We start from the raw sequence: 23,744 nt of genomic DNA, 5'->3' as shown, positions 1-23,744 counted from the left end.
CGACCCAGAATAACGAGCGTTTAAGGAGAAACGTGGACACAGGCAATATGACGTGAAGCGTGAGCAGGAAGAATGGGTCAGTTTTGGGATCCTGACACTCCGTATGTCTAAGTGTGCAGAAAACATTTGATCAACTATCCAAATGTCAGTTTTATATTATATTTCCTGTCGCTGATTACGTTCAGTGTGTAGTTCTCAGTGTAATATAACATGTCCCGCTCTGTCTCAATTGAATGTACGCACTTATGTTTGTTTTTGTGTCAGCAGCTTTTAAACACTTCTGGGTTTTTGGTTCTGTTTTTTTTTTAAAGCTTTTTTTCTGTGCAACTCGTCACATATCAGCTTTTAGACATTGTTCGATTTTTTTTGTTGTAATAAGTCAGAAATGATAAGAAGAATGTAGACTGTTGGTTTGCCCCCATACCCCCCGGTGTGGGCGTGGCTTTAAGATTATGACACGTGTCGCTCTGTCTCTATCTGGACCAATATGCATTTATGGAAGGAATGCAGTTTATATGGTAATGCTTCTAAATATGGTACATCAGTTAGAGGGAGTCAGTGAACCAGTGATGCTCCAAGTATTTGTGGCTAATGACGCTGGACGTGTGAAGCCTCATGGGTTTTATCAAGCCTGCAGAGTGACGGGACGCAACACAACGGCCTGTAAGGAAGTGGATATCGAGGGGACCACCGTTATTGAAGTAAACATTGAGCCGACCAACTCTATGACCCTACCGTAAGGACCAGTCTGCTGTTTTGGATCTCTTTTAGATCCCATATGTTTTGTATTGTTGAAATCTAATGTGATGTGTCTTGGCAGCGTGGACTGTGTGGGCATCTTGAAGCTGAGGAACGCCGATGTTGAAGCTCGTATAGGCGTTGCTGGCTCCAAAAAGAAGAGCACTCGAGCTCGTTTGGCCTTCAGAGTCAACATCCCGAGACCTGACGGATCTGTTCTGACCCTCCAGACTCTCTCCTCTCCCATCTTATGTAGTGAGTGCAAAGGGGAGCAGGGTGTAGATTTGATTACACTGCAAAAATGCTCCTTATTTAGTATTTTTTTTCTTGTTTCCAGTCCAAATATCTTAATATTCTTAAATCAAGATGCAAAAAATGACATATTTTTGCTTGTTTCCTGGGGGAAAATATCAAAATGAAGTGAGTTTTTACTTAAAACAGGCAAAATTATCTGCCAATGGCATGAGAAAAATAATATCTGTTTGGGACGGAAACAAGAAACAAGATTTCAATCAGAAACAAGATTATTATTCTCACCCCATTTAAATATAATTTTGCCTGTTTTAAGCAAAAACTCACTTACTTTTGATTTTTTTTTTTTTATGAGAAAAAAACTGCTTTTTTTTGCAGTGTAGAAAGGATTAATCCACTTCAAAATGAAAATGTCCTGATAATTTCCTCACCCCATCTCATCCAAGATGTTCATGTCTTTCTTTCTTCAGTTAAAAATAAATACTTTTTTTTTTTTGAGGGAAACATTCCAGAATTTTTCTCCTCATAATGGACTACAATGATGACCAACGGTTGAAGGTCCAAATCAGTGCAGTTTCAGAGGAAGAGCTTCAGAGACTCTGATGATCCCAGAGGAATAGGGTCTGATCCAGACAAACCATTGGACATTTACAACAAAAATAAACATTTATATTTTAACCACAAATGCGTGACTTCGGTGTTCTTCTTCACGGTGTCATGCAAGTGCCGACCCAGTGTTAAAAAGAACGTGCAAAGACTAAATTAAACACCCTTTACACAAATAAAAGGAAAACAAAGTTGTAGGACGATTTTAAAGTTGGAGGAGAACATGATGGAGTTTTTCGGCACTGGGTCGGCACTTCCACCTACATCACGTGACCTCTACGACGCGATGACGTCATATGTCATGCAAAAGCAGAACACCGAAGTCACACATTTGTTAAAAAGTTAAAAAAAAGTATATAAATTTTATTTTTTTGTTGTAAATGTCCAATGGTTTGTCTGGATCAGACTCTATTCCTTTGGGATCATCAGAGTCTCTGAAGCTCTTCCTCTGAAACTGCACTGATTTGGACCTTCAACTGTTGGTTCCCATTGAAGTCCATTATGAGGAGAAAAATCCTGGAATGTTTCCCTAAAAAAACGTCATTTATTTTCGACTGAAGAATGGGGTGAGTAAATTATCAGGACCTGTATTGCGTGTAACTAGTTACTAAATAATTAATTACTGTAATTTAATTGCTTTTCCTTTGAAAAAGTAAAGTAAGGGATTACACTTATTTTTGTGTAATTTAATTATAGTTACTTCACATGTAGTTTAACTAAATACAGTGTATAGGCTGTAGATCAAATATACATAATACAATAGTGGAGTTAATATCAAAACTTTAAAATGCATGTTTTATCTATCCTTCTCACGTGTAAAACTTTGGTCATTTAATAAGAATATGTGATGTAGTTTTATATCGTATTTGAATGAATTAAAATAGCTGTTTCATGTCTATCCTTGAATCACTTAACTAGTCGAGCTTGATATAGGATTAAGAAAGTAATTAGTAATAAGTAATTAAATACTTTTTGGAGAGAGTAATATGTACATGAATCTAATTACACTATTAAAGATGTAATTAGTAGCAAGTAATTAATTACTTTTTTAGAGTAACTTACCCAACACTGATCAGGACATTTTACTTTGAAGTGGATTAATCTTTAAGGGATTTTATTTTCCACGTCTGTCAGTGATTGTCACTTCTCTTTATTTGTTTGTCCCCGAAGCGCAATTTGCTTTGCAACCAGACCAGCACACATAGATGATAAACAGTTTACAAACATTAGGAAACACCTAAAAAACAAAGACAACACAAGACCACAGCAGCCCAAAAACCAAGAACCCAAGATTGTGACGTTATTCTTTGTGTCAAATTTTCAGCTCAACCTGCTGGGGTGCCAGAAATCCTTAAGAAGAGCCTTCACAGTTGTTCTGTCGCAGGAGGAGAGGAGGTCTTTATCATCGGCAAGAACTTCCTCAAAGGAACCAAAGTTCTTTTTCAGGAAAATTCGACAGGTACTGCATGCATGGCCATCTTATACCAGGATAAACCTGTGTGTCCTGCAGAGTTTAGCTCCAACCCTGATCAAACTCACCAACCGGGGATTTTCTAGTGATCCTGAATCTACACTGCACAAAATGCTCTTCTTATTTAGTGTTTTTGTTGTTGTTTGCAGTCCAAATATCTAAATATTCTTAAATCAAGATGCATTTACAATATAAGTAAAATGACATAAGATCATTTTGCTTGCTTTCCAGGGAAATATATCAAAATGATGTGAGTTTTTGCTTAAAACGAGCAAAATGATCTGCCAATGATTATTTTTCTCACTCCATTGGCAGATAATTTTGCTAGTTTTAAGTAAAAACTCACTTCATTTTGATATATTTCCCTGGAAAGCAAGCAAAATGATCTTATGTCATTTTACTTATATTGTAAATGCATCTTGATTTAAGAATATTTAGATATTTGGACTGGAAACAACAACAAAATCACTAAATAAGAAGAGCATTTTGTGCAGTGTAGATTCAGGATCACTAGAAAATCCCAGGTTGGTGAGTTTGGTAAAAACATTTAGTTTGATTTTATTTTCAACAAAACAAGAAAAAATATCTTATGTCGTTTTACTTGTGTAGTAAATGCATCTTGATTTAACTGTTAGATATTTAGACTAGAAACAAGACAAAATTACTAAGTAAGAAGAGCCTTTTTTGTAGTGTAGGTGTGTTTGATCAGGTTAGGAGCTAAACTCTGCAGGACAGTGGCCCTCCAGTTTGAAGAACCCTGTCTTGCACCATAAAAAAACAATACCATTAAGCATGTTCATGTGCTTTTCCTTCGGTTATTACCTTGTCCGAGTAAAAAATGTGCTTGTCCGGAAAAGTGTTTTTGTGTGTGTGTTGTAAACATAATTTATTCTGAAGCAATATTCTCACCAGTGTTCAGTCAGCTTTGGTATATTTAAATTTGCATATTTGCGATATTTTTACCTTTTATAAAGGCGATTTTTTCCCCTCTAATCTTATTAAATATAGGCTATGCTTCAGGTTTCATATTACATTCTTAAATTTGATCTATATATTCATTTAAAATAAAACACTATAGGGCTGCTACCAATCAAATTAAATAATTTACACTGAAAAATTACAACTGCATGATAAATCATATAAATAATGTTATGAGATTTATATTTTTGTATAGACAAGTAAGAAATGTTGGGAAGTATGTTTAAACATGAAACTAAACCACCAGTAGGTGGCAGCAGGTGAGTGTTAATGAGCGAGTCATCGAGTCGATTCATCCAAATTATTCATTCAAACAGATGATTCATTCAGGAAGGAGGCAGCTGTTTATGAATAAACCAATGAATCTTTGATTCAACCGACACACACACACACACACACACACACACACACACACACACACACACACACACACACACACACACACACACACTCTCTCTCACACACACACACACACACACTGTTGCTGTGAGATGCGTTGTGGTTCTGCTGTTTGGAACTGTTTTCGCTGCTGAACAAAAACAGTCAAAACTGCATCTAAAATGTAAGTGACTTAATGTTAATGAATTGTTTATGGAACTGTAATGTGAAATCAGTAGTTTTGCCACAGTTACTTTGAAAAAGTAATCTGATTACTGATTACTCCTTTAAAAAGTAACTTAGTTAATTTACAGATTACTTGATTTTAAAAGTAACTAAGTAAGATTACAAGTTACATTCAGCAGTTTCCGACAACACCCCCGCCGCCTCATCACAGAAATGACGACCGTTTTTAACAACACTCACTTTATTGGAAGTGCATTTTTAACAGTAACGTCAACAATGTATCTCCTGACATTTTAAGTTGAAATAATAAAAAAAAAATTAAATAAATAAATAAATATTTTTAAATTTTATATTATTTTGTTTGTAATTTTTTTTACTAAGGAAAATGACTAATTTAGTAACTCAGTGACTTGGATAAGTTACTTTAATCAAATTACTGGTTTGGAAATAGTAATGCGTAAAAAAAATTAATTAAAAAAAGTAGTCCGATTAGAGTATCGCATAAGTAACGTGTTGCTGGCATCACTGGAAATCCGTGTCATTTTCAGTCGTGATGGTATTCAGGAAAACACTCTTGGCTGTGTGATGTTGTTTAACTGTATCATATGGTATAAATATAAAATCTTCACACATTGAATGTTTAGCGCAGTTTCTCTGTGTGAGCGGCGCTCGTTGTGATTTCTTCTCGAGATGCGCGAGCGTCAACAGGGCCACCTTGTTATCGTCAGTTCATTATATATTACACTATTATCCACTATCCATCGCCACTTACACTAAATTAATGCAGAATCATTCTTGCATTTTAGTGATTCGCTAGTTATTTTTTGTTATTGGCATTTTAATCTGCTGTCGGACAAGTAAAATTCTCTTTCCCTCACTCCTTCTAAATCCACTTCTCCCGGACAAGCGTTAATGTCAAGCCTTGCTTTTGTTGCACTCTCACTTTTCAGAATGTAATGACACGTGAAATTTAGCTTGCATGGCTAGTATGATGAACATACTCGTTATTTCCCTAACGTGTGCAGAATGTTTTGCACCAAAGTGCACCTTTTTCCTTCATGTTTTTAGTTTTTATTTTCCTTTCAGATGAGAGTGGCTGGCAAGCTGAAGCAGAAATTGACATGGAACTTTTTCATCAGGCAAGTGCAGGACACATGGCATTACAGTTCTGGTCGTAATGCTTATCATTCAAAAATATCTTGTCTAAAGTGTCTTCCCAACATAATTCGATCCAGAATCATCTAGTGGTGAAGGTTCCCCCATATCATGACCAGACCGCGGCCTCCCCAGTGTCTGTTGGGATTGCTGTAGTGACAAACGCGGGGAGAACGCACGATCTACAGCCTTTTACCTACACTCCTCTTACAGGTTGGTGAAGAGAGGGTGCATTTTAATATCAACAGATGTCCAGCAAACGTGTTGACAGTAAACAAGGGGTGTCATTTTCTTCTTTGGGGCTTAAACATCCAGTCACTTGGGTTTAGCTGTAGGGATTGGGTTACAGTTTTGGTGGTAGGGATACTCAGGGTTCCCACTTGTCCTGTAAAACCTTGAAAACCTGAAAAATTGATTATACATTTTTCAGTCCTGGAAAACACACAGAAACTTAGATACAATGTAAAATGTCCTGCAAAAACCTTGTCCTGGAAAATCATTTAAAAAAAAAGTTAAAAACCTAGTGTATCACTGGCCTAAAACAATAACTGCCTGTGGCAGAAACTTTTTATCTCACTATTCTAAAATTGTAAGTTTACATAATTGTCATGCATTGTGAGCAGTGTTGGGGAAAGTTACTTTGAAAAGTAATGCACTACAATATTGCATTACTCCCTTAAAAAGTAAATAATTGAGTTACTTAGTTACTTTTTAAAGGTGCCCTAGAATGAAAAATTGTATGAATCTTGCCATAGTGAAATAATACGAGTTCAGTACATAGACATCACACACTGTGAGTCTCAAACACCATTGCATATGTAAATCTTCATATGTAAATCAAAAACACCACGGAAAAATAAGTGCTTCTCAACATAAACCCAACCGTGACGCAAGCGTTGGGGATCATTTATATGCGCGCTAGGGCTGTTTCGAATGCCATTTTTTGAGCTTCGAAGCTTAGGTGGCAATCAATATCGAATATTCGAAGCTTCGGTGGGTGGGGCTAAATATATAATAATAGTGTCGGTTTGCATTTGTATCATCTTTCACGACTTCACGTTTCACTCTTCGGCATCGTAAATGTGTTGCGGCAGACCCAGTGGAGTGCAGTGTTGCATTTGGTGCAATATGATCAGGTGGCACACATTCTTTAAATATTAATAAACATTTAATAATCTTTTAAATAGAACAGTTTCCGGTACGCATTACACGGGCAGGTTTATGCTCCGTAAACGGACAGTGCACAAGTGATACAAAACACAAAGTCTGTTGAGAGCAAGAACTTTAATAAGGTATTAATAACGAACCTTTCTTTAAAACAAATGAATCCCAAAACAGAAATTAAATTAGTAACACACAGTGATTTCAATGAACTGTAATAAATAAAGAACACGGTAGCATGCTTATAAACAGTTGAATAAGAATAAATGAATTGTTTTTAAAATGACACAAAATGTAATATCTATTACAATTAGTTTTATTCTATATAAGGGATTTATTTTGTCTTATTCTGACTTTTTGTTAATTTAAATCTTTAAAATGCGCAATGCTTTTATTGAAAGCATGTTGCAGTGTTTTTTTTTGAATATATTATTATTATTTCAAGCATGAGTAAGAATGAGTCCGCGACGGAAGTCACGTGTTGAAAAAAAAAAAAAACGAATATTCGAATCTCAAAACTGAAAATCGAATGCCACCTCACCGAACGAATATTCGAATATTCGATTATTCTAGTACAGCCCTAATGCGCGCCCCAACATTTGCATCTATCTGAACATGTTCATTGTCAGGCGGAACTGACGGAGCCGAATCATCGGGACTGCAGATAAACAAACGACACTCGAGGATAGCAAAAACGGCTCTCATGACACACGTCATGTTCAGGCTGTGCAGGAGACGTGAGGACTTTTCATATGTCAACATGGTTGATGTTTATTATAATCGGATACCACAACAATTTATTTCAAAATCATTTGTTTGTTCGGCCCATTTCAAGCAAGCTTTGCTCAGCGTCTTAAACTGAAGAAAGGGGCGACTGTATTCCTGCAAGCAGTAAGTAGTTGTTTATTGGTGTTTTCAGATCATCCGTGCGCGAGAGAGAGCTCGGGTGCATATGGTTGCCAGATTGGACATGTTTGGTTAAAACACCGGATAGTTTACATGTTATTTTCACAGAAAAGCTCTGTTTGGGGGATTTAAATTGCTGAAATCTGGCAACTGCAAACAAGCGAACTCTCTCTCTCGCACACGGATGATCTGAAAACACCAATAAACAAGTAAGCTGCATTTTATCAATCTCCATTTGAGATGTTCTGCTTAAAGTGTCATTCAGTCGTTCTGTGTTCTGTCAGGACTCACGAGCCGCTTCACTGAACTGCTGTGAGCTGCTGAAATAAGCCAATCAGAGCAGAGCTCAACATTAATATTCATGACTCTTCCAAATAAGGCAAAAACAGAGCATTACATCCTAGGGACAATTTATAGGGTTATAAATGGACCTGTACAACTGTATCTGGACAATTTTTGGCCTTAAATAAACCACATACCCTCTATGTAGATATCAGAGAACAATTTAACATATTGTTTCAAATCATTCTAGGGCACCTTTAAATAAAAGTAATGTTACATTTACACGTTAGTGTAAATACACGTTAGTACACGTTAAAAAGTACACGTTATTTTTTCTCACCTTTGCTTTTATAACAAAACAATTCTATTTTTGTGCAAATGTAAAGGCCTCTTCACACCAAAATTGAAATAATAAACCTCAGGGTGAAGTAACAATGCAAATTGACGTACAGTAGAGGGAGCCGCCTAAACAAACCTCTCAGCTGCTGCCGTTCTGGAAAAACGCAAAACAGGACGCAGGAGAAAAAAGTTTAACACTTACTTCACCAATAAAAAACTAAAATCAAATGTAATTTTTGCTTTTGGTTTAACTGAATCAAAAGTTACCAGCAAAACATTAGCCAATAAAGGTAGATAAAGGCATAAAAATATTTGTTTTATTTAATATTTAATTATTGGAGGTTTGCAGAGTATTCTGATTTTGCATTTGACTGATTTTATTCATTTTGAGTAGTATTTAATCTTTGTGGTGCAAATGTGAGATAAATAAAACTCACATTGAGTCTAGATCTACAATAACCTGTTCACACACAACATCTTTGCATGTACTCTCGATTTCTCTCAACATGGGGAGGAGCTGTCGGTGAAATGTGAAAAAGTAACTTGCATTTCTTTTTTGAAAGAGTTACTCAGATATTTTGTTGTAAATGTTAAAAGTAATGCGTTACTTTACTAGTTACTTGGAAAAGTAATCGGATTACATATTACCACCAACACTGATTGTGAGATATAAACTCACAAGTGTTATTAAGTCAAAAATTATGAATTCTGACTTTTTTCTCACAATTGCGAGTTTATATCACAATATTTAATAATAATAATTGTGTATATATATTTATATATATATATATATATATATATATATATATATATATATATATATATATATATATATATATATATATATATATATATATATATATATTAAGTATTAGGGATGCAATAATACAGTTAGTCCACGGTTCAATACATTCTTAGCTCTTCTATTCTTAGGCGACAGGAACAAAAAAGGGTTAAGGAGAAAATGTTTTATTGCAATACTATTTCTTTATTTTACTTAAGACCCTTACTTAAACTTAAACTTTACCTAAAAAACCCTTGTACACATTTCAAGTGAATTGTATAATATAAAATAAGTATATATAAAGATTTACAGTGGCGGCTTAGAGATGTACAGCAGCATTTAAGTATGAAATTGAATGAATAAATGTAGGCTTAAATTAAAACTACATAGTCTTCAATAGACATCTATTAAAAGCTACTGTATTAAAGGTCTTTTTTTTTATTATAATAAATAAAACAGTAATCACGTGCTTGACAGACGTTTAGTGCGCGCGCTCAACGCAAAACAGTGCATGCACTTGAATGAAATGTTTAACCGGCAAGGCTTTAAAACCATAGACTGTAAAATTTGAGGTCCACTGCATCTTGGACACAATTCTTGTACTTTTTTATAATTTCATTTAGCTTTTTATACTGTTTTGTTTTGTTTGAACGCTGGGCTTATTACTGTTGTGAAATAAAAACCTTTGTGGTGTGTAAGGGCATGATTAAACAATAAGTACTGTAGTTTAAAAGTGCTTTTGTGTTTGTTTTGTTAAAGCAATTCACATATAGGGATTTCCATGAACCGTCTACACCTGCCACCCTGCCAAGACCTCTTGCCACCCCTTTGCCCCCCCCCCCCCCCCCAACCCATGTAAAATGTTCTAGATCCGCCACTGACTCACAGGCACACTCAAACAGAGCCGAAATAAACTGAGGAATATTTCAAACGGAGGGAAATGGAAATAATTAATTAAATGCAAAACCGGAAAAAAACGCATTTCACCAGTGCATATTGAACCGTGAAGGCCGTACCGAACGCATTAAGTATTGCGACATCCCTTATATATATATATATATATAATATATAATATATTACTACTTTTTGTGTAGTAAAATTGAAAATGTCCTGAAAAATTATCACTGAAAAAGAGTGGGAACTCTGATACTTTTTGGCCTATTATTATTTGAAAATAAATGGGCAGGGCCAATTTTGCGGAGCCATGCATGTCTGTCTTGGGTAGATCAAGCAAAGTTACATTGGTAAAAATCATGAATTTTTGTATAACTTTAATTTTGTTGTGGTGATTTGTGACTCTCCTGGAGTGTCCAGTTACATAGCATTGGTACATTTGCATCTGAGTGAATGCGAATATCAGAAATGCGGGATGAATGTCTAGGTATCTTTGGTTAAAGATTACAGGTTATTGTTTTTGTGATTATTGCTATCAAGTATTATCAATTTTCCTTGTGAAATTTTGTTTTGGTGACACTCCTTAAAGGGATGGTTGACTTTAAAATGAAAATGCTGTCATCCTTTACTCACCATCAAGCTGTTTCAAACCTGTATGAATTTCTTTCTTCAGCTGAACACAAGGGAAGATATTTTGAAGAATGTCAGTAACCAAACAGTTAACTGGAGCCATTGACTTCCATAGTAGGGAAAAAAATACTATGGAAGTTAATGGCTCCAGTTAACTGTTTGGTTACTGACATTCTTCAAAATATCTTCCCTTGTGTTCAGCTGAAGAAAGAAATTCATACAGGTTTGAAACAGCTTGATGGTGAGTAAAGGATGACAGCATTTTCATTTTAAAGTCAACTATCCCTTTAATGGGACAGAATAATATTGCACTAGCAGATTCATTATTATTTTATTCACATATTTTAACTCTCTTCATACAGAGAAAGTTGAACTTCCCGTGAAGTCGGAACTGCCAGCCACAGTTAAAGCTTGTACCTTTGCAGAGCAAATAAAAGGTGTGGCATTATCAAAAATACTTTCATGTTTTGCTGCCGAACAGCTTTTAACATTTTAAACTCAAATGTTTCATGACTTTGTTTACAGCAATGCAAACTGAGACCAGTTGTCTAAACAACGTCCTAATGTTACCTATGGTCAAACGAGAAGAACCTATGGAGGTCTCCTGCAACGCAACACCTTCAGACATTTTCAAGGTACTATTATTCTCAAAGCCATTTTGTGTTATTTTTGCACACTGATTCTGAAATTTTCGCAAAACAATACAAAAAATGTATTGTAGTAGTGAGGATGATTTTGTTTGTCCTCTCTCTTCTTTAAAGAAAGAGTAAAATATTGGGTCCATCCACTCCTGCGATCGCATAGAGAGGAAGGAGATTTCCACCTCCTTATCAAGCAGGATTATTAGCTAAGTTTATTTTAGTGTCAGTGGCTCAGTTTGATGCTTTGCTAGCGATACTGGAGCCACATATTACAAATAAGTCCACCAATTTCCGTGAATCAATTTATCCTGAACAGAGACTGGCAGTATGGATCCGCAAGCATGCACACACACACGTTTGTTTTTGTTAAAGTAGCACTAGGTGACTTTTCAACCTTCATAATATATTTTTTAAGACTCTTGTGATGATAAATCGACTTACAATAGGTTGAATGACACGTCTGCCATAGCCTGATGGGGTCTGTATCGTTTTTAATCGTACTTTTAAACTTCGGGGTTCGGGTAGTACCCCGAGAACAAAAAGAACTACAAAATTCGACTGCGTTACGGCATATACGTCACTTCCACCAACACACACACTTCCTTACATTCGGACGTGCGAGCCCAACTTTGTTCGTCGGGTAATATAGTCATGTCCGAAGCAGCACAGACACATAAGAAAGAAAAGGTTTTGCTGGAGGAAAGCAATAAGAGGAAACGAAAAAGTGATGTGATTAAAGGCAGGATGAGGATCAGCATGTGACCAGCGTTTGCTCGTCGGCGTGAGCTGAAGGAGGCGTGCCCGACCGATGCTGTCCTGCTTGTTATGGTGATTACCTACCACTCAAACATTGAACTGAAGTATCATATAGATTCTGGAAAACGCTAACCAATAGACTACTATAATGACGCTGGCTTGTAAACGTGAGCATCATGATTATTTGGCGTTTGAAAAAAATAAAACCCATGAAATTATATTCATATGACATGCTGAAACATGCCACTGACTGTACCTGGGATGAAGACATTTCACACGCGCCGCCAGAAGAACACCTGCATGTGAACTCCTCCTGCAGTGTTCAGGGGAACTGTTAGTGCTGCACCAACCCGCGGGACGCTTTTATGAAGTTATTTGGCCGCCCCGCACCACTGTATATATTTTTACAACCCGCCGCGCACCCGCGACCATTAAATAGACATACGGGGTCCGCGGGTTATGAGACGAGCCACGCATCACTAGTTCAGGGCTATCAGGGTTGTCATGTCAACAAATGCACGCGCGATGGCATCCCCTGTTGTAGGATGACAGATCTTACGACAGTAGTTGAGGACATTATTTTTTCCAAACTGTAGGGGGACCCCGAGAGCAAAAGTTGCCAAGTGCTGCTTTAATTGTGGGGACATTCCATTGGCGTAATATTTTTATATCGTACAAATCGCAGTCGGGGCCAGTGGGCAAATTTGGTCAAGACTCTTTTTCCGTAGGACATCCTGGGATTTTTAACGACCACAGAGAGTCGGGACCTCGGTTTAACGTCTCATCCGAAGGACAGTGCTCTTTTGTCAGTATAGTGTCCCCATCGCCATACTGTGGTGTTAGGATCCACACAGACTACAGGTTGAGCGCCCCCTGCTGGCCTCTCTAAAACCTCTACCAGCAGCTACCCAGTTCTCCCACTTGGTCTCCCATCCAGGTACTGACCAGGCTCATCCCTGCTTAGCTTCAGTGGGAAACCAGTCTTGCGATGCGGGGTGATATGGCTGCTGGTGAAGATGAACGGAGGTCTGACGGGTGTCCAACCACATGAGGAATTAATGACAATTTACATTTTTAGGTGAACTAACCCAGTTTAAAGCGTCATGAAACCCCGTTTCAGCAGCAGTCAGTTATCACCACAGATTTGAAAAATGCTATAAAAGTGGGCGTGGTTTAGCGGCGGAGTGCAGGGGGGTGAGGGGAGACTGACAGCTGATGGCACAGTAACGGCTTTTTCTGATTCAGACAGTTTTATTTCGCTCTCATTAAAAGCATCAAAGCTTCCCACAAATGCACAGTGCAAATGACTATTTCATTACGAACAACACAATACAGACATTGATTTGTAAGCTCACCGTACATATATCCTGTGACAACTATAATTCAATGCACAATTTAATGCACTGCCATTCGCAATTTGTTCTCTGCTTTGAAAATATATGTGAAGACGCTGTTGTATAACTTTGATAACTTCTGAGGCTTATTTTGTGGGGTTTTCATGCCGTTTGGTCGGTTAAATAGCCGTGAAGAGCGGTCACACTCACAGTGCGGACAAATCGCGTTTGTGTAGTAGACTCAGGATCTATTGAAGAGAACGCAGGCAACGCAGACACTCATACAAAGCGGAAAAACACTCGTTTTTGATCCGTTAATGCATCTCTCACTTACAGTATGCGATCTCACTGTTTGAAGCACCACTGTGTCAGTCAGAGGAAAATGCCTATCAACGCGTGCTGGCATGAATAATAAAGCGTGTGCTGTCATGAATTAAGCAACGCGTCTTCTTATAGGATAAAGACACGCAGTCTCGTGAGTAATTATGAAACAGCGATGAGTCATCGCCGTACTATAGTACAAGAAAACATCACAACCTATGATGTTGACATGAAGATGAATTTAAACCAGGAAGTTGAAAATAGAGCAAAAAGGCTTAAAATTAACTAGTTGTCTCCCACATTAAAAAGTAAGAGATGGTAACATTGTCTTCCATGATGTTCAACACACATACTTCTGTTAAAATCTCAGAAAATTTGGTTTAGAGTTTCATTACCCTTTAAGAAGCAAAGTATTGTTTTTATAAATGGGATATGAAAATTAACAGATGGTTTTCTTATTTCTCCAATGCAGCCTGTGGAGGCCCTTAGTTCAACCCAACAAATCTTGGAGATCAGCACTGTCCTTCCCTCTACCACCAAGTCATTTCCAAGCCCTGTGGCTCTCCAACCCGTGGACTCGCCTCAGTCATCGGCTCAAATATTTACTACTCAAGAAACCTTGTCCACAATTCAGAAGCAGGACATTCCTTCGCCTGCGTCGTTCCAAGTTTCCTTGTCCGAAGACACAACCGTTCTCCAGCCTGTTCCCCCTCAGGTCCCTCAGCAGTTCTTGCGGGAAACCCCAGAAACATTATCTCCAGAAGACAACAGTACAGACGGGAGTGGGATGGTATTGGTGGGCATAGACTCTCGCAATCCTCCATCCCAGCAGCCACAAGTTCAGGCGCTTTTACCCCAGGATGGGGTTGCACAGCTAGAGAGAGCAGTAAGAGAGCTGCAAGCGCAACAGCAGCTTAACTCTGTACTTTACAGCCCGGCGCCGTCGGCGGAAAGCCTTCAGCAACACGTCCAGGAAAACATGAACAGTTTAAGGTTGGGTGGAAACGAGACAACGCTAACCAACCAGCAACAGCAGCAGCAAGAGCAGAATATATTGGAGAATCTGCATCAACAGCAACAGAAGGCACTTGTGGATCTACAGCATCAACAAACAGTCCTTGAAAATTTACAGCAACACCAGAAGGTCTTGGAAAACCTCCAGCAGCAGGCTCTTGGCAACATTCAGTCACAGCAGCAAACACACAAAGTGTTGGAGAATCTGCAGCATCAACAACAGCACCAGAAAGTTCTGGAGAACATTCAGCAACAAAGTTCAATAGTGACTCTGCAGCACCAAAAAGTTATTGATAATATTCAACAGCAGCAACAGCATCAGATCAATCTAGAAACTCTTCAGCACCAGGAAGTATTAGAGAGCCTAAAGCAACAATTGCAGTCCGAGCTCTTGCAGACACAGATTCCAATGCAGTGCACCCCTAGCTTTACAAGCGAACCGCAAAGCTCCTCGCAGACTAATAATCTATCGCAGCCCTCTGAAAGCTTCCTCCAGAGCCCTTCCCAGCCACAGACTGCACTTTTCCAGCAGACCGGAGGTCTAATGACCATTCAGACATCTAGCTTTCTGCAGCAGCCGTCCTCTCAGCCTTCACCTCCTCAGCCGCTGTTTCAGAGCCACAACCCCTTGACCGAAACTCAAGACTCACAGACAGTTCTCTTTGGATCCACGAAGTCACCACAGGTTCAAGCAGCCTTATTTCCTGGCACAATGACGATGCTAACAAGCACCAATCTACCCACAGAACAGCAGGCTCCTTCCGCTAGCCTGTTTATTACGCAAAGTGTGTTGCCTAGCCAGCTACCATCGGATAATAACCAGAACCAGCAGCAGCAACAGATAACCTTCCTCACACCCATGCAGACCTCTGGAACAGACGGCCAGACCGTCTCACTTTTTCAGGGACAAACACAGTTGTCCACCCCAATGGAGCAACAATCTCCTCAACAGCAACAGATGGCTACACCCCAACAAGCCCCGCTTTTCCCAAATATTGCCACAATATCCCCAAATCAACAACAAACACAGACAGGCATATTGTTCTGTACCACAACCCTTAATCCGCATGATCTGCCCCAGGCTCTGTTATTCAGTGGCCAGAACCAAGCGTCTCTAGGGAGTGATCGCCTCCCGGAAAACATCTTTCAGGAGCAGCAACCCATGCAAGTTGTTCCCAGCTCTGAAAACGTTACGGTGAACAACTCTTCAAACCAACCCACCGTCCCGGCGGCGGTCCAGCCGACCCCGAATCCATCAATTATTTTCCCACAAGCCAGTGTTGTGAGTGTAGCCCAGCAAGACTCGGCAGAGCCCATGTCTTTTCAAGACCAGAGCACTGTTGTGAGTGATTCGTCTGCCAGTATGCCTTCAACACGGACAGAAATTTTTCAGGACCAGCAACCTATGCAGGTTGTCCCCAGTGCCACCAGCGTAACCCCCGTCTCTCCTACGGACCAACCTTCTGTCAACAATTTCTTGCCTCAGTCAGCAATTTTAGCCCTGCAAGGTGGTGTAAGTTCCCAGGATTTACCCCCAAATGCTGCAGCTGCCACCATATTTAGTGGCCAGGGTAGCGGCCTACAGAGCTCCACACCTGCCACGCCTCAGCCGCCGCCCAGCCAGCTCTTTCAGACCGCTATTGGGGGAACGCTCAGCCAGCCTGGACAGCCAGGACAAGCAGGCCTTTTTCTCTTTGAGATCCCCAGTGGTAAGTGCAATCAAGTCAATGTGAAATAAGAGTTGCAGTCAAAATAGATTTGAGGGAGAAAAACTGGGTACCATTTGGGACATGTTCTGGAGCAGTCCTGGAAGCCTATTTTGTATGCAGGGTTGCCAGGTTTTCAAAACAAAACCTGCCCAATTGCAACTCAAAACAAGCCCAATCTCAGTTTTTTTGGGAGGGTGGTAAAATGTGTTTTTTTGCCATGGTTCCCTGCTAAAATTAACATATCTGGGGCTAAATATAACAACTGGGGTCACTTCAACCTGTGCACATGAGAAACAACCCCTTAAAAGTGTTAAAGTAGCCCAATTGGCAACACTGTGTGTATGTCTCCCTCATTAGACACACCTTATTTGAGTCTTGCGGTCTCTATTAAAGCAATAGTTCACCCAACAATGTTAATTAACCCATGATTTACTCACCCTCAAGCCATCCTAGGTGTGTATGACTTTCTTCTTTCAGATGATTTAGGATTAATCTATGATTAATCAGAGTTATATTAAAAAAATGTCCTGGCTAATCCAAGCTTTCTAATGGCATCCAAAAATTTGAAGCCCAAAAAAGTGTATCCATAAAATGCAAAAAAAAAAGCTTAACTGGCATGTTGATGACGTAGTGTAAGTGTTTGAACGGCGAGAGGCTTTGCTCTTTCTCAGTGAATTGAACGCAGAAGGCGGTCTGGTGGAAGCTAGATATTTTACTTTATATGTTAAATATGGATCTTTTTCTTACTGAAATCCATTGATTTACTTCAGAAGGCCTTCATTAACCCCCAGAGCTGTGTGGAGCACTTTTATAATGGATGGATGCACGTTTTTGAGCTTAAATCTTTGGGCTGCCATTTTAAAGCTTGGAAGAGGCAGGACATTTTAAATCTAACTCAGATTGTGTTCGTCTGAAAGAGTAATGTCATATATATCTAGGATGGCTTGAGGGCGAGTAAATCTTGGGGTAATTTTTGGGTGAACTATCCCTTTAAGTGAGCTGGTGAGTTGAATTAAGTGTTAGATGAGTAAGACATCCAAAGTATGCAGTTCTGAGGGATCAAACACTCTTGTGAAGTTTTTTGATTGGAGATTCCCAATGGCCATTGCTATTAAAGGGTTAGTTCACCCAAAAATGAAATGTCTGTCATTAACTATTAACTATGTCACCTAATGTCGTTCCACACCCGTAAGACCTCCGTTCATCTTCACACACAGTTTAAGATATTTTATATTTAGTCCGAGAGCGTATGCAAGTGTATGCACACTATACTGTCCATGTCCAGAAAGGGAATAAAAACATCATCACAGTAGTCCATATGAGACATCAGTGGGTTAATTAGAGTCTCTTGAAGCATCCAAAATACATTTGGGTCCAAAAATGACAAAAACTACAAATCAGCGAATTGATTCATGATTCGGATCACCAATGTCTCGTGATTTCAGCAGTTTGACACGTGATCCGAATCATGAATCAATAAGCTGATTCATAACCGTTTGAATCTTTATTTGAGGATTGAACACAAATGCGGAAGAGAAGCCAATGCTGAATAAAGTCGTAGTTTTTGTTATTTTTGGACCCAAATGTATTTTATGTATTTTATGTATTCTAAATTGGATTTATTGCCTGATAAAGCCTAATCTATCTCTCTTTTATTAGAATGTGGGTCGCTAATAAATTCTCCCGGTCCGCCGTTGTCGGATCAGCTTGTCACCATGGGTCATTCGGATCAGAATCAGACTAATGCGGAGATTCAGACCTTACTGGACCAGTCCAACAACCTTGACGACAAGATAGACGAACTTCTGGAGCGTTTTCAGGAGCAGGGCAAGACGCTCCCTAGGGATTTCTTGGACCATTAAAGATAAGTAGCCTGAAAGCTCACTTCAGAAGACAGCCGTCCACAACGCTCATCCTGTTCCTCTACATCTTGCGTGTCATGTCGGTATTAACCAATCTAAGGGTCGTCTCAGTTGAGGGTCTTCACTTATATCTATGTTTCTGAACGCTTGTAATGTGTTGTTTTTTGGTGGGACATGTAAGCTACGGATCTCACCACAGCTCCTTTTCTTGATGGACATACAAGGGTCCGCTTTAGTGAGGCCACTGTCAGCATATCATGTGACCCATTAAGCCATTGAGTATATTGGCACTTTGCTACTTTGTATTGTGTTCTTGACTTCCAGTTGAATCTTCTCCATTTTATTGCCATCATTAATCTGTTTTTCAGTAGAAACCAACCTAGTAGAATATTCAAATCAAGAATTCTCTGTTGCCGTTGAGATACTAATACATTGTGAATGAATTTGAGATATATTTAGCACTTTAGGGAGATTCTCCCTTTTAGCTTTGTAACCCATATGTGTCTATTTGGCTGTCAAAGCTTATCATGTTTTGATAGTCAACGCTTTTCTAAAAAAAAAAAAAAGTGTTTGTGTTTTCCTTACTCTTCTGAATATAGCCTATTTTATGAGCCATGTTTGACATGTCCACCTAATCTCCGTTTTCACATGACATTTAGCGTCAAGTGTAAATCACTCCTCTGTTTTAGTTTTATTTAATTTTATTTAAATGAACAAGAGGTCCAAGACATGAACTCCTATCAGGGATGTGAAAATGTGCAACATTGCCATTGAGATATGTGAACTGATCGTATGATGAGGGTCTACCATGTGTGTGTGTGTTTGTGTGTTTAGGCAGGAAGACGTGGAGCACGTCGCTGTTTGTACTAAATGAGATGCAGCTACGTTTTTGATTTTGAGTTATATGTGGTTTATGGAGATTGTTCAAAGAAGCACAAGCTTGGATTGGTTGTGATGGTGCATCAAGACTCGTATGAGCTTCTTTCATCTGTGGGACACAACCAGACAAACTAAAGATATTCGCTTTATGAGGAATGCATAAAGACGTTTTTTTTTCGCTCTTGAATTTCTCCTTTTGCGTTCCACAGAAGAAAGAAGATCTCACAGATCCACAGACTGGATATTTATCGTGAGCTATGAGAGTGTTCCTGGGCAGCTTAAAATGGCAGTTTGGTCCATATTTTACTTGAGGGTTTAAGAAGGGATTGGTTTGCATTCACCCCCCCAAAGTTACAATGAACCCGCCTCTGATGAGAGGGTCAAGGCCCGGTTCTCAGAGGAGAAATCGGATAAAATCCCAAGCTATGCTTCATACCGTCACTGCGCGACAATCTCGTCATGCAAGTTTTAAAAAGAAAAGCCCACGCCACTCAGAAATCATAATTTCATGCGAACTGGAAGATTTCGGCGAGGTGCATGCTGGGTAATTAACTGGTACAGGGTTTTCAGATACTGATGAGTTGTTTACATCAGTCTTCAGTTTTTAAATGGTTTGAGCTGTTAGTTATTTATCACGCCCATTCTGAGGAGATATTTTTTATTAAATCACATTTAAGTCTTTTTAAAAAGCTTTTTTAAGACTTACCGTATTTTCAATGTACTCTATTCTGACCATACGGTTGTATTTAAAAACCTTCATAAACACCTTTGCTTTGATTTACATCGTACCTTTTCTTGTCTTTATATTCTCTATTCTTTAAAAAAAAAATGCTTTATGTAAAATTTGCATAACAGATTGTAAATAGACTGGCTGTTTGACGTGTGCTGTTCCTTTGTGAGGTAGCAGTTTGTTAAAAGCGTGCTCTCTTTGTAGTAAAACACAATATCTCACCCGCAGGTGAGAGGCGTACATACAGTATTTTTGTAAGACTGAATTTCCAAATGTACTATGTACATTTTAACCATTTAAAAGTGAAATGTCCCTTCTGCAGTACTGTACTTCTTCATATGTCGATATTCAGAGCGCTAGCTGGAGACGAGGCGTTTCGTCCCCGTCGCCGTGTTACGAAATGGAGATTGTTATTTGTTTGGTGAGTGAAATTAAATATTTGTAAACGATTAAAAAAAAAACGTCATATTCCACCTCAAAATCAAAAGAAAGATGATAGTCGAGCACATTTAATTCTCTAAAATGAATCAAAGATGATTCATTTAAATCGTGACGTACACTTGTATACACTTTGGCACTATTTGTTGTACTGAATCAAATCTTTATGGCTGTTACAGTGTTGTTTTATAGAACAAGTTGATTTTTGAGGTGAAATATGACCGTCTTTGTTTGATATATATATAGGCTAATCACGACGCAAAGCCATAAAACAAGAAGCCGAGACTGGACGAATGTGTGTGTGTTCATATAGACTCGCTCTACATCGAAACCTAAGGACCAATTAAGAAGAATATTTTCTCAAAACAAGGCAGCAAAATCAACGTCTTTTCATTAAAGTGATAATTTTTCTTTTAGTTTGGTACTGATTCTCCAGTCATATTTCTGCACAAATTCGCTTTTTACTTTCCATCATATTGTGCTTTTTTTTGGATTGAAAGTACTTTGTGCCTTTGCAAGCCTTTCCTCCGACTCCTAAAGGACCTTTGTATATACTGAAAGACTTTGGTGTAGTGTGTGTGTGTGTGTGCTAGTTCTTGATCCACCAGTCAAAGACTTCCGTCTGGTTTGTTTTCATGGACGTCGCGTCTCTAACCGTTGTAGTCTGAAACACATCTGAACTGATATCATGAAACTGCTATGCAGTCTCGACTCGCATTTGTTTCGACTTTATCATCCACTGGGGGTTGTTGCCTCTCGAAGTGTGCAAGATCACATTTTTCTGTTTGTTTGGGCAGTGGGTGTGTGAAGAATCTGTGTTAGTACATGTTAAATTAAAAGAGGTTTGAAGAGCGCTTACCCCAATCACCAGCTGTTATTCGTGTGTGTGTGTGTGTGTGAGAGGGGCGTATTTTGAATGCACTCGGTTTTGACTTTAGTTTGATGTGATTAACGTCGGTTGCTTGTGAAGTTGTGACAGGACAGTGGTTTTCACCCGATAGTTTCTTCTCTTTGAGTTGTGAATGGGACACATTAGGTCTGAGTGTCTCCGGTTAGCTTTGACCAAACCCGCTCTTCATCATCAGGGCTTGGTGTTGGATTGGTGCCTCACGTCCTGTTTCTGATGTAAATCTGACGTTATAACTTATTTTAAAGGAGCCGTCTGTCAGTCGTTTGCTGCGCCTGGTTCAGAACCACTGTTACCGGGACGCAACTATTCATGAGTGTGTGAGTGACATGAGTGTGTGAGAGTGACGTGAGTGTGACATGAGTGTGTGAGAGTGACGTGAGTGTGTGAGAGTGAGGCTCCATCTCTCATGAGTGTGTGAGAGTGACATGGAGTGTGTGAGAGTGAGGCTCCGCATCTCATGAGTGTGTGAGAGTGACGCTCCATCTCTCGTGAGTGTGTGAGAGTGACGCTTCGCATCTCATGTGTGTGAGAGTGACGCTCCATCTCTCGTGAGTGTGTGAGAGTGACATGAGTGTGTGAGTGACGCTTCGCATCTCATGAGTGTGTGAGAGTGACGCTTCACATCTCATGAGTGTGTGTGAGTGACGCTCCGACTCTCGTGAGTGTGTGAGAGTGACGCTTCGCATCTCATGAGTGTGTGAGAGTGATGCTCAACATCTCATGAGTGTGTGAAAGAATGACACTCCGTCTCTCATGAGTGTGTGAGAATGATGCTCCGTCTCTCGTGAGTGTGTGAGAGTGACATGAGTGTGTGAGAGTGACGCTTCGCATCTCATGAGTGTGTGAGAGTGATGCTCCACATCTCATGAGTGTGTGAGAATGACACTCCGTCTCTCATGAGTGTGTGAGAATGATGCTCCGTCTCTCGTGAGTGTGTGAGAGTGACATGAGTGTGTGAGAGTGACGCTTCGCATCTCATGAGTGTGTGAGAGTGATGCTCCGCATCTCATGAGTGTGTGTGAGAATGACACTCCGTCTCTCATGAGTGTGTGAATGACGCTCCGTCTCTCATGAGTGTGTGAATGACGCTCCGTCTCTCATGAGTGTGTGAGAATGATGCTCTGTCTCATGAGTGTGTGAGAGTGACATGAGTGAATGACGCTCCGTCTCTCATGAGTGTGTGTGAAAATGACGCTCCATCTCTCATGAGTGTGTGAGAGTGACGCTCCGTATCGTGAAGAAACGTGAACTAATGCCATCTGCCGTTTGTCTTTGCTTTAATCAGTGCATTTGTATCTCCTGCAGTTATATTTCTGTAAGATGTGCTGCTATATGAATAAAGATAGATATGAAGTTCTTCCCCTGTGTCTTGTGTGTTTTGCTCTAGGTGTGAATTATACATAATTCTGTTACACGCACACGCACGCACACGTGAAAAAGACATACTATTAAATGCATTGTATTATGTTTGTATTGTACTGAACATACACTCACCTAAAGGATTATTAGGAGCACACACTAATACTTTGTCTGACCACCTTTCTCCTTCAGAACCGCCTTAATTCTCCGTGGCATTGATTCAACAAGCTGCTGAAAGCGTTCTTTAGAAATGTTGGCCCATATTGATAGGAGAGCATCTTGCAGTTGATGGAGATTTATAGGATGCACATCCAGGGCACGAAGCTCCCGTTCCACCACATCCCAAAGATGCTCTATTGGTGCTGCGTTCCAGTTTGTTTTTATTATGCCCTTCACTCGCGAACTTCCCTCCGTCTCATTCACTCAGATGTGTGTCATTGCTTACGTTGCATGAGTGCCCACTACTGACGGAACATTTGCAATGGACTGAACTGGAACGCCCTAAGCCCTTGATCACTTGGAATCCACTATGGAGTTGATTTATTATGTATTCTTTTCCTTTACGAAATTGTTTAATGCAACATTCTATATGTACAGTATATAGGTGTATTCGGGTTGTTTTAAATGCTTTTAAAAATACTTAAAACATCATAGAGTTGTTTGTGGTCGGGTAAATTAAACATGATATGTGGTAACGTCACAATCGCTTTGCATTGTGGTATAAGCTGCCTGAAGTGTACATATGAAGTAGACTCGCTCCTCGGTCAAAATCGAGGGAGCAAGGGTCTGTCCATATAAACTTCCCTTGTCCACTTCACGAAGTGGAAAGCACTTCAAAATGGCGGCGGGTATCCCGCCGAGGGGAAGTGCTTAGGGAAGTTCGCAAGTGTGTGTCTTAAAGTGGAGTGGAACGCAGCATGGGTTGAGATCTGGTGACTGTGGCGGCCATTTTAGTACAGTGAACTCATTGTCATGTTAAGGAAGCCAATTTGAAATGATTTGAGCTTTGTGACATGGTGCATTATCCTGCT

The 23,744-nt window shown here is 39.5% G+C and overlaps 1 protein-coding gene across 3 annotated transcripts in view; it reads left to right on the top strand.

The window, feature by feature from the left end:
* Positions 1-22,713, top strand: part of nfat5a (nuclear factor of activated T cells 5a) — a 41,535-nt gene extending 18,822 nt beyond the window's left edge. For all 3 annotated transcript variants that reach the window (XM_067437058.1, XM_067437057.1, XM_067437059.1), the window contains 9 exons: positions 546-736; positions 821-993; positions 2,921-3,055; positions 5,696-5,748; positions 5,845-5,977; positions 11,123-11,197; positions 11,286-11,395; positions 14,285-16,535; positions 18,195-22,713. In XM_067437058.1, coding sequence (XP_067293159.1) covers positions 546-736; positions 821-993; positions 2,921-3,055; positions 5,696-5,748; positions 5,845-5,977; positions 11,123-11,197; positions 11,286-11,395; positions 14,285-16,535; positions 18,195-18,397 — 3,324 coding nt within the window. In that variant the 3' untranslated portion in view covers positions 18,398-22,713. The remainder of the gene's footprint in view (positions 1-545; positions 737-820; positions 994-2,920; positions 3,056-5,695; positions 5,749-5,844; positions 5,978-11,122; positions 11,198-11,285; positions 11,396-14,284; positions 16,536-18,194) is intronic.
* The last annotated feature ends 1,031 nt before the right edge of the window (positions 22,714-23,744 follow it).

This window comes from Pseudorasbora parva, chromosome 25 (assembly GCF_024679245.1).
Source record: "Pseudorasbora parva isolate DD20220531a chromosome 25, ASM2467924v1, whole genome shotgun sequence".
In the NCBI taxonomy this organism is placed as follows: Eukaryota; Metazoa; Chordata; class Actinopteri; order Cypriniformes; family Gobionidae; genus Pseudorasbora; species Pseudorasbora parva.
This window is presented reverse-complemented; position numbering and strand designations above follow the sequence as displayed.